Source organism: Cannabis sativa, chromosome 9 (genome assembly GCF_029168945.1).
Source record: "Cannabis sativa cultivar Pink pepper isolate KNU-18-1 chromosome 9, ASM2916894v1, whole genome shotgun sequence".
Classification (NCBI taxonomy): Eukaryota; Viridiplantae; Streptophyta; class Magnoliopsida; order Rosales; family Cannabaceae; genus Cannabis; species Cannabis sativa.
Window position 1 is genome coordinate 17,874,960 of NC_083609.1, and position 10,234 is coordinate 17,885,193.

Consider the following 10,234-nt stretch of genomic DNA (forward strand, 5'->3'; position numbering starts at 1 on the left):
CTTTACCCTTAAGTTGAACAGACGGCCCACCCGTTTGTTGACAAGTCAGCCCTTCAAGCATTAAAGTCGGCCCACTATCATTAAGTCCATTATTCAAAATGTTCGGCCCATTATCATTAAACCCAACTTCACTATTGTCCACTTCAACGGTCAAACAATTCAAATTCCCTTTGTTCACTTTATTACTCTCCAAAATAGGAATGTCCTCAGACCTTGATCCATCTCGCAGCACCTCTGTCTCACCCTCAAAGCCAGAAATGGCAATGGATCTCTCAACTCCAGGCAGGCGATTTTTTGGGAGCCACAGAGCACGCTTGGACATCCCGAGGCCATCAGATCCATGAGAAGTCTCCATCGCTGGGCGTCTCGATCGAAAAGAGAGAGAGGCGGGAGAGCCCCTCTGTTCACCTTCACCACCTTCCATGGACGCCGTCAACAACAACGGGCCACCACCGGTCTTCCTACCAGTCGAGGAAGCAGAGAAACCTCGGGGAGCAACAGTCGGACCAGAGAAAACACTTTGGTAGGAGGATAAAGTGGAGAGCCAGGGACCAAACATGGGAAAAGGTATTCCGTCGCTATTTGAAACTGTCACCGGCGAAGACAGATTGCAGCCTCTTCGTTGATGGCCAAGACACCCACAAAAGTAGCAAAAAATACCTATTTTTTCATATTTAACTTGGATCCACTTCTTGACCCCAGATGCTACATCGAAGAAACAACCAGAGAACAAAGGTTTCTCTACTTCAACATCCACCAGAACCTTAAAAAACTTACCCCAGGTTGCAGGATTTTCTTCATTTATTTCAACTTTCACCACTCTTCCAGCTAACCCACCTAACAGATTGCCATTCGCCATTGAATAATACTCGTGGGGCAGATTGTGGATTTGAATCCATGTACGCAGAGAGATGAACTCAATCGGCCCTTCAAAGGTTGGAGTCCAAGCTTGGAGCACCAATGAGTAACCACGCACGCACCATGGGCCATTCTCAATAGCCCAGTTCCTATGCTCAGCATTTTGAAAACCAAATTTGAATACATTAGAACACTTAATATCATCCACAACAGCAGCCACCGAAACTGGGATTTTCCACGTTTTAGCCACAAAATCAGTCACATTGGTCTCCTCCACCACCATGGGAGCAATAACTTTCCCAAGTAAGCAGCAAGAAGATAAAGCTTTGAGAGAGTTATCACTAGGGACAAGATTGACAGAGGTTTCAAGGCAAGAAAAACATTTGCCTTTAAGAGAGGAGTTGGTAGCAATGATTGACTCCATTAATACCCAACAAAGAGAACAAAAGAACTTCCAAGACTTTAAGAAACACACCTACCAAATCTTACCAACTCCCCAAGACAGAAGGGGACAAGCACCCACGACACTAAGAAACACGAACACACAGCACACGACACACTCAGCACTCACACAACCACAAACAGAAAACACTCAGAGCACCAACAAACAGAGAAGAAAAAGACACTCACAAGCCCCCACTAGACACACCCAGACAAAGAGAAAAAGAAACTCACAAAGACCAACAAGTCACACTACACACAAGGGTCAGCTCACATGCACACAAAACTAGTCAAGAATGTAGGGGAAAACCAAGAGAGAAGAGAAAAACACACACGGTAAAGACACGAAGTGAAGACAGACACCACAAACGAGAGGAATAGTAGATGACCATTTCTCTCATAGTCACTTTGAGGATAAAACATGTGTTTCATCAAAAACATGTGTAGTTAACTACACCATATTCAAAACCTAAATTCATATTGTGCTATGTAAAATATCAAAACTAAATAACATTGATTTAAGAAAGAACTGGTCGGGTTCATTCCTTTATGTATTTATAATAATAATAAAATGTCAAAATTATTGGCACTCGTCCTCAACCAACACAATCATTTTGGTTTGCACTCATTCCATTAATTTTTAGCAGTTAACTGCCAAATAGACATGCAGCTGTGTACACAAGTATACATGTGGTGAAATTTTTTTGAACCACATAATATTAATACTTAAAAATAAAAAATAATTTAAAAATATGGAAATTAAATAAAAATTAAAACTTTCCTTCTTCTTTTAAACTGAAAAAAAAAAAAAAAAAAAAAAAAAAAAAAAACCTTAGCTCTTCATCCATCCCAACCGCTTCCCTTCTCTCTTTGTTCCCCTCTCGCGGTGCAAGCGAAAGGCCAAACCCAAACCCAAACAATGAGACCCACGAACCACGTCGTTGCTCCGCCATCTCTCTCTGCCTCCTCTCTTGTTTAGACCCAAACGGTCAGTCCCTATAGCACAATCATTCATGCAAGGTCATTGACCACTGCCGGCCACCACACACGGTGCCAGGGTATGTTCAAGAAGAAGAAGAAGAAGAAGAAGAAGGAGGAGGAGGAGGAGGAGGAGGAGGAGGAGAAGGAGGAGAAGAAGAAGGAGAAGAAGGAGGAGAAGAAGAAGAAGAATTTTAATTTTTATTTAATTTTCATGTATTACAGCTTGATTTGGTTGTTGTTATTACTTTTTGTTAGGATTAATTTCATATTTTCTTTTTTTTTTTAACAAATGAACATTCATTATATAAAAAAATAGTCAACATTCATTAAAAATAATTAATTAAAGTTTAATACATTATAGATAAAAAAAAATATCCATCCAACTAATTAAAAATATTCTAATTGTAAAGTATAAATATTTTAATTATGTTCACTATTTAATTATTAAATATTTTAGTTACCTAATTTAAATTTATTAAATTAATTGTAAGAGCGTAAGAAAGGGCGTGAAATTGAAATGAATACTTATACTAACGTCAATTTTGGTTTTTTTTTTTTTATAAATTCAAAATTTGTGGAATTGAAACTCAAATAATCAATAACTCAGATATTTCGGTCCTTTATCATATATACAATTTCAATATACTTACAGTTCATTCAGTATTTTTATAACAATTATATATGCTTTATGTTTTACATTTAAATAATTTTACAATTGGTATAAGAGCAAATAATAAGTCAATAATATAATTATCCCAAAGTAAAAAGACAATTAACAATTAATTAAAATTTATATCAACTATTAAATTAATTTTGGTGTATAATTACACAAATATTATATAGAGAATGTATTTGAAACTTCTCATATTATATTGTAATTACATAGACAAACAAATCAAACTGTACAATTACCTCAAATTACAACCAATAATTCCTTCATAAAATTGTACAACTACATCCAATTACACTAATTCCTTCCTAGTTTTCGTGCCCTTAGTTCTATAACTTGGAACATTAGTACATTACAATGATTTATAATTCGGTGAGAAATTACATTATTCATTCAGAAAACCCTACAAGAATCATAAAGAAAATTCCAATTTATTCTACAAATATATAACCATAAATTTGTTCCAATTACAAAAACACAATCATTTGAGATTTTGGATTGAGGCAAGTTTGTTGAAAAGCCACAAAACAGAATAAATATCTCTTGTATTAATAAATAGACTTCATATTCTATATTATATTGAAGGTGAATATGGCCGCTAAACAATCCAATTTGCATTATTCTAAAATAAAATTCTGCAACTGTATAGGCAAAATCCGTGATTTGCTGCTGCTAACAGAGAAACTGCAACAAATGCTGCCCACAAACAATGTTACCAAAATTACACAAGTACAAACTTAGAATCTAACTCAACACATGAAAAATCAAGGCAGAAGAACTTGTGTTGCTGGCGACACCAAAAGGCGGGAAAAAAAAATTAGAAAAAAGAACACCATTAGGTCCAGCCATTCTATTCTCCAACAGTCAATCCAAACCCAAACTTGTAGTCTTTCTTTCTGTGATCTAGCTGCAAACCATAATAAACCCACAACATTTTGTTAATGGAATTATCTAAACACTAATTGCCTGCCCTGGGTCGATATAGAACTGTTATTATGTGCAATTGTAAAAATCTACCATTCTCAGGGAACCTTGAAAATAATGTATGACAAAGAAAATATTCAATTATCCTCACCTCAGCAGAAAGAATGAAATTAAGACCCATATTTAATCGCTCTTCCAGGAAAGCGGCCACGCAGCCATTTGAATCTATTTTTCCTCTAAGGCGGCACTGTAAAAGTGATAAACCGGTCAAATTCACAGATCTAGTGCTGTTTCTAAAACAGTCAACAGTAAAGCAAAATATTCAGCCACATGAAACAATTTGTACTCCATTTTCTGCAAGGATAACCAAAACAAGGACAAAAGTAATATCCATAATATCACAGAATAAACCAAATAGTTGGTCGGAAGCAACTTGGTTTAACTTTGAATAAGTTATAATCTCAGAAACACAGTTTAAACTCACAACTTACATTACAAACAGAAATTTACATGCAGAACTCAATTAACAATTTATGGCACGTTACTAGCCATCAATGAACATGGTATAATTCAATTTAAAAATACATATATATACATATCAGTTAAAAATTAAGCCACATTATTGGCCATTGTGTGTAACTTTTGAGAGTAAGCTTTGTGTGTCGTAATCATTACTCATGCAAAAAACAAAAGACTAATTAGCGATTTTTTCTCCCGAACTTTGACATGTACTAAATCATGCCCCTAAACTTTTTTGGCGGTTAAAAATTCTCCCTGAACTATTAAGATTGTTAAATTTAAAGACTTGTCTAATTTTAGTCAGGGGCATGATTTAGTACATATTAAAGTTTGAGGAGCATAATTTGGTAGATATCAAAGTCTGAAACGCATGTTTTAGTACATAAACAATCACTGAAATAGTAAAATTGAATGAAATTAGATAAAAGTCATTAAATCTAACAATCTCAATAGTTCAAGTAGAATTTTTAACGGCCAAAAAAATTTAGGGAGTATGATTTGGTATATGTCAAAGTTCGAAGGGAAAAATTGCTAATTAGCCAAAAAAAAAATACTATAATATAATATAAACTTGCAAATGTCTCATATTCATTAAGCTTCAAATCAAATAATGATTGGCATGAGTGAACAGTTTGATTATAGGTACTTGAACCAGGTCCACTCACACACTCACCTAATCACTTGCAATGTGACCATTGCCTTTTTTTTTTCTTTTGAACATATGTGACCATTGCCTTTAAATGGATAAAATTCTCCAGCAAACAATTATGAATAGAGAGAAAATGACCTACAATAATATAGATAGGCAAAGGGAAATATGGAGAACTATATAGAAACTTAGCATCACAAATAGGAGGCCTGTATACAGCAAAAAAAAAACCAGCATAGAAACCAAGAAAATGCATGTTAATAAATATGACTTCAGCTGCTTAATTTAATATATACGTAAGGATTAGAGGGATGATTTCATTAGATTGATATATGAATAAATACAAATACAATGCAAGCAATGACTTGGAAGAGAACTTTCTTCCATACCAATAAAACACTAGATCAGTGTAACTACATGTTCAATAATAGTTATGCCACATTTGATTAGAAAATCTACAAGATCATCTCCTCTGAGGAAGTGTGACTTAAATAGATGGTTACGTCATCTAACAACAACAGGTTTGAAGTTTGTCCATTTTTACCAATGTACTACGTTCCAAATGAAAAAACATGTTTGCCTAAAAAATATCTAGATAATTTGAGCAAAACAAATATCATTCATTACTTCAACCTTTGCTGCAAGAAAACCTACACAAAAAAAAAAAATTGAAATTCACATTCACAAAATGAAAGTACCTGTCGAAGGATATAATCATAACCAAAACTTGCTGTGACATCTCGTGACATGTAGTTGTACATGAAGTCTGATGCTAGGGAAACCTATTCAAGGGAGACAATAGTGTAAGAAGCCACACAACATAAGCAATAGCAAAATCTTACAACAGATAAGTTTACTCACCTTCTCAGATATCTTCTGAACATAGCTCAGAGCAACCATTCCTGTGCTAGCAACCTGCCCTGTGGCAACCTGCAGAGTAGATGTTAACTCCTGACTACTAATCGTTCAATTTTTAACTTATCTAAGTAACTTAACTACTGCAACATATCATAGCCAAGAAAAAAGTATAACATGTATTTGGAAGCAGAAATGAAGAACATTTTCAGTAGGAACATTTAAGGGACTCTGCAGAACATAAAATATGAAAATTACAAGGAAGTTCATTTCAATACTATTAAGAAACATTTTTTCTTCAGGATAAATTTTGTTTAGAAAATGACTGCAAATATGAAAATGATGATCATATAAAAATTCAAGAGACAAACCATCTTGTCTGTGTTGAATCTAGCAGCATAACCAATACCGGACTTCCGATGCTGACCAGCCCAAAATACTTCACCACCCATAGAAAAATGTGGGGCCACACTCTGTAAAACAACAACAATTTTATGTTAGGAAGAAAATGGAAGGCTAAAGGAGGAGAGAGAGGCCTGTAATAAGACCAGTGCCAAGAAACCTGAAATAATGATTTGATGCTAACAATAAACTAGAGTTGTTCAACTGAAAATTGGTCCATAACTGCCGTAAATAGGATAGATAATAGTCAACATGTGTATTCTTCCATGGCGTGTGCATAGGTTCATAAATCCTAACTTGTGGTTTTAAAGGTCTGGGAAAGATTAAGTACAGGTGTTGTCGGCCCAATTACCATTGGAAATGTCAGATTATGACTTATGAAAAAACAGGCGTTGGTTTCACAAAATCTTGTGAAATAACACTCCAGGCAGAAATTGATTTTAGAAAAGTTCAGAGGGTTGTTGGAAACAGACAGGTTTAACGTTAACTTAGAGATAGTTTTAACAAGACAATTTATGTACCTGAATGTAACTTGCCCCAAATAATGCTCCATTCCCTAACTGAAATTGTGTCCTGAAGTCACTACCCTGCACAAGAAGTTGGAATCATAATCAGGGAGAGAACCATAATTCATATCCAATCAACAAAATAGACAAAAAGAACTTGAATCAAGAGAGATATATGCTGAAATGGATCCAACACTAAATTTTAACTAGCATTTTTTAAGAACCCAAAGAACCAAAGAAAAACCTCAAGAATGACTACTATAACACTAAGACACTCCAGAGTTTTGATTTCAAATTTTGTTAGACATTAATTCCATATGTTCTAAGTAGTGATATATCCTATAACTTCCAACTGCAACAAGCAACCTTAAGATTTTTTTATAAAGAAAAGAAATAGCAGTAGATTCACATGAAACAAACATTTGGTGGAGAAATAATTGTTGGTGTCTATGACAAAACAATCTGTTGTCCAATTAGTAAAAAGGAGACACTATCAAAAGGTGGATGAAGTGGATTGACTCATCAAGTTTCATCTTCCCAATTTCTTAACCAAAAGTGCTTGTGGTCAGCCGAGAATGTTTTGAAATCTAAAGAAGCAGAATACAAGGCGCACCTAAAAAAGTTTATCTTCTCCCCTTTTACACAAATGACTTTTTTATTTAAAAAAAAAAATGAAGAAAGAAAAACTTCTCTGTGTGAATACAGAATACAAAGATAGAAGATCAAAATTTTAGCAACTAACAAAGCTACAACCGATTTTAAATAAGACAGGGAAACACAAATCTAAGAACTATTAATACAGAACACTTCCCCAATCTCTACAAAGATCTAGAAAGGAATCCCTCAAATGATGATTCTAATATAATAGAACACTAGGAGACCAAATTATACTCAGGGGGTTGATAATAGCATAAAGAGAACTTTGGGGGAGGTAAATGGCCCGACCACTCTCAAAGTCTATGGGAAAGAGAGTAAAGCAACCCAAACTCTTCTATTTCTATCCTAATTTTGGATGATGCTAGGTATACCAACCATTATACAAATATGCTAATACAACTAATGCTATTATTGACGCAGTTGGTATGATGATATTTTCTATAGACATTTACCCGCAGGAAAATTGCAAATCACCTACTCCATTAGTCTGTCTTAAAGATTAATGCAATGTTGGGGTTCCAAGCATTATTTATGTAATTTTGAAGCTAATAATACAAGTAAAATGATACAATCAAATAAAGCTTGAACTAAGCTTTTCCCTTTGTAATTCCAAATACCATAATAAATGAAATAAACAATTGATTAGTAATACCTAAGAAGTTCTGCACAAGCATATATGAAAAATCAACTATAGATATATAATATATATAGAATCAACGACGCCATCAATTTGAAAGAATATATTCTTAAACTACCGTCATGATGACAATGGCAGAATGCTTAGCCTGCTTGTTCTTGATTTAACTGCATTTACTTACTTTAAAGACGCACAGCATGTGCATTTGCACAATCAACAATACAATTTCTTTCATATGTAGACTATAACCTTTTTGCAATGAGATTGAACACACAGAAAAAGACACCCACTCATAAGAGAAAAATTATAAGGACAAAGATTGTTCCAAAATGCCAGCATCTAACCTTGTAATCAAAATTGAGCATACCATGCGACATATGGGGTTCATTCGTAAGCTGAGAAAAAAGGAAGCTGGCCAATTAGCTAAAAGATGAAAATTGTTACTCCCAGAAATGCACTATTATTATTTATAATAGTACCTGAGCATTAGCCTTCAAAATGAGATTGTCAGTCAAATCACATTTCACTCTTGCATTTAGCCTCCCATCAGTTAGTATTCTTCCAAAAAGCATCAACTGCATTACACCAATCCATAATAAAAATTTAGGATGAACTCTTTTATGAAAATATCAAAATCCAAAAAGACATTTAAGTAAAGGGTAAGTCACCTTTGGGTCTATAAAGTTGGCTCCAAACTCGTAGTGAGCAGTAGGGATTTTGATAGTTTCCGCCGACTGGGAAGGAACCTCAGTGGGACCCATGAACACACTAGTTTTGGGATGACAAAATACAGTTAATAATGGCATTAACTAGCTAAATAGATTCTAAAAAATCATGTATAGGTGCAGTGGAGAGCCTGATACGACCTGTGACTGAGTGAGAACTTCTGATTGAGCCCTTTGGTAAAATCAAAGCGCATCCCCTCAAAAAGTTCTGGCTTTAACGACACTATTGACACCCAAACGCGCAAAATTAGTATAACATACTCACCACTCTCTCAGTTGTCTACCACTATCAGATGGAAAAGAAAAAACGCTAACAAAAACAATAACAATTAATAACATTTGAAAACCAGTAGTTATACCCTTTGATTCTATGCTATCCTAATTCCGCCAGAGGGAAAAACAATAACAGCTGATAACATTAGAAAATTAGTAATTCCCTTTGGTTCTAACCTCCCAATTCCACCTACAATACAAGCTCTCCGGAGGAAAAGAAAAAAGATCACACATTTCTAATGCTTGTAAAGTAAATATTTTGTCATATGTTTAACAATCGCTCAAAATACCCAGTACTCGGAAAAACAACAGATACCCAGAAAAAAGTACAAATTAGAATCAAAGTAGAAAACACTCAAATCGATCGTTTTATTTATACCCAAAAAAACAAAAAACACTTACTGAGAGCTTCACGATGGATCTCTTCATAGGGAATGGGGCATGGAAGATTGAAGTAATCGACCTTCTCATCTGCTTTGGTCTTCTCTGGAATGGCAGGCTCGGGTAGAATTGCAGTAGCGGTGGTTGGAGGAGCAAGGGCCGCCATTGTTTTGGTAGTTGCTCAGTTGTCGCTTCTTCTATTGAATAACAACAATAATAAGAGTTGAAAAAGGAGAAAAAATAATAAAACACAGTGGTTCTGTGAATATGAAAATGGAGAGAGAAAAAAAATGTTAGGCTATCTCTCTCTAAACCCCAAATCAATCAAATTACAGAGAGAGCTAACCTCTAAAACCCTAGAGAAACGATTTTGGGTTGACGGAAGGAAAACTCAAGTGTGGAGCTCAGTTGGTCTCTGATTGGGGAGTCTTAGCCGTGAGCCACTTAAGGCCCACTTTCTCTTACTCTAACAAAGTCCAGCCCAATATATTCACATCTCCAATAGGTGTGCCATTTTGTAAAAAAAAAGGGGGATAATTTCAAAAAAATAATATAAGTATAATTATATAAAATTTTAAATATTTTTATGATTTTATTTATAAAAAATATAGTCTTGTGATGTATTTTTATATAATACTTTTATTAATTTTTTGTTATTTGTATATTATTTTTTTTTTCTTGTTAATAGATGTTTTATTAACATTCATTTAGCATTAATAAGTTACTTTAATACACTTCTTTTAATAACAATATTGC

The 10,234-nt window shown here is 34.4% G+C and overlaps 1 protein-coding gene across 2 annotated transcripts; it reads right to left on the reverse strand.

Moving 5' to 3' along the window:
• Positions 1 to 3,542: 3,542 nt before the first annotated feature.
• LOC115722732 (mitochondrial import receptor subunit TOM40-1) lies at positions 3,543 to 9,964 on the reverse strand. Of its 2 annotated transcripts, XM_030652021.2 has the most exons (12): positions 9,825 to 9,964; positions 9,500 to 9,675; positions 8,966 to 9,047; positions 8,768 to 8,867; positions 8,579 to 8,674; positions 8,444 to 8,494; positions 6,821 to 6,886; positions 6,269 to 6,370; positions 5,904 to 5,972; positions 5,741 to 5,824; positions 4,026 to 4,121; positions 3,543 to 3,857 (listed from the first exon to the last, which is right to left on the reverse strand). In XM_030652021.2, exons 2-12 carry the CDS (start codon positions 9,642 to 9,644, stop codon positions 3,801 to 3,803), a joined length of 948 nt encoding a protein of 315 aa, XP_030507881.2. In that variant the 5' UTR covers positions 9,645 to 9,675; positions 9,825 to 9,964; the 3' UTR covers positions 3,543 to 3,800. The 2 variants fall into 2 exon arrangements, with proteins under 2 accessions (XP_030507881.2, XP_060959747.1); XM_061103764.1 differs by having other exon boundaries at positions 3,543 to 4,121; positions 9,500 to 9,890.
• Positions 9,965 to 10,234: the final 270 nt, after the last annotated feature.

Coding starts and splice junctions, on each gene's coding strand:
- LOC115722732 (XM_061103764.1), bottom strand. CDS start 9,644: ATGGCGGCCCTTGCTCCTCCAACCACCGCTACTGCAATTCTACCCGAG. Junction 8,868..8,965: donor AAGTTCTCACTCAGTCACAG/GTCGTATCAGGC, acceptor TCCCAAAACTAG/TGTGTTCATGGGTCCCACTG. Junction 6,887..8,443: donor TGCTCAATTTTGATTACAAG/GTTAGATGCTGG, acceptor CTTCTTGTGCAG/GGTAGTGACTTCAGGACACA.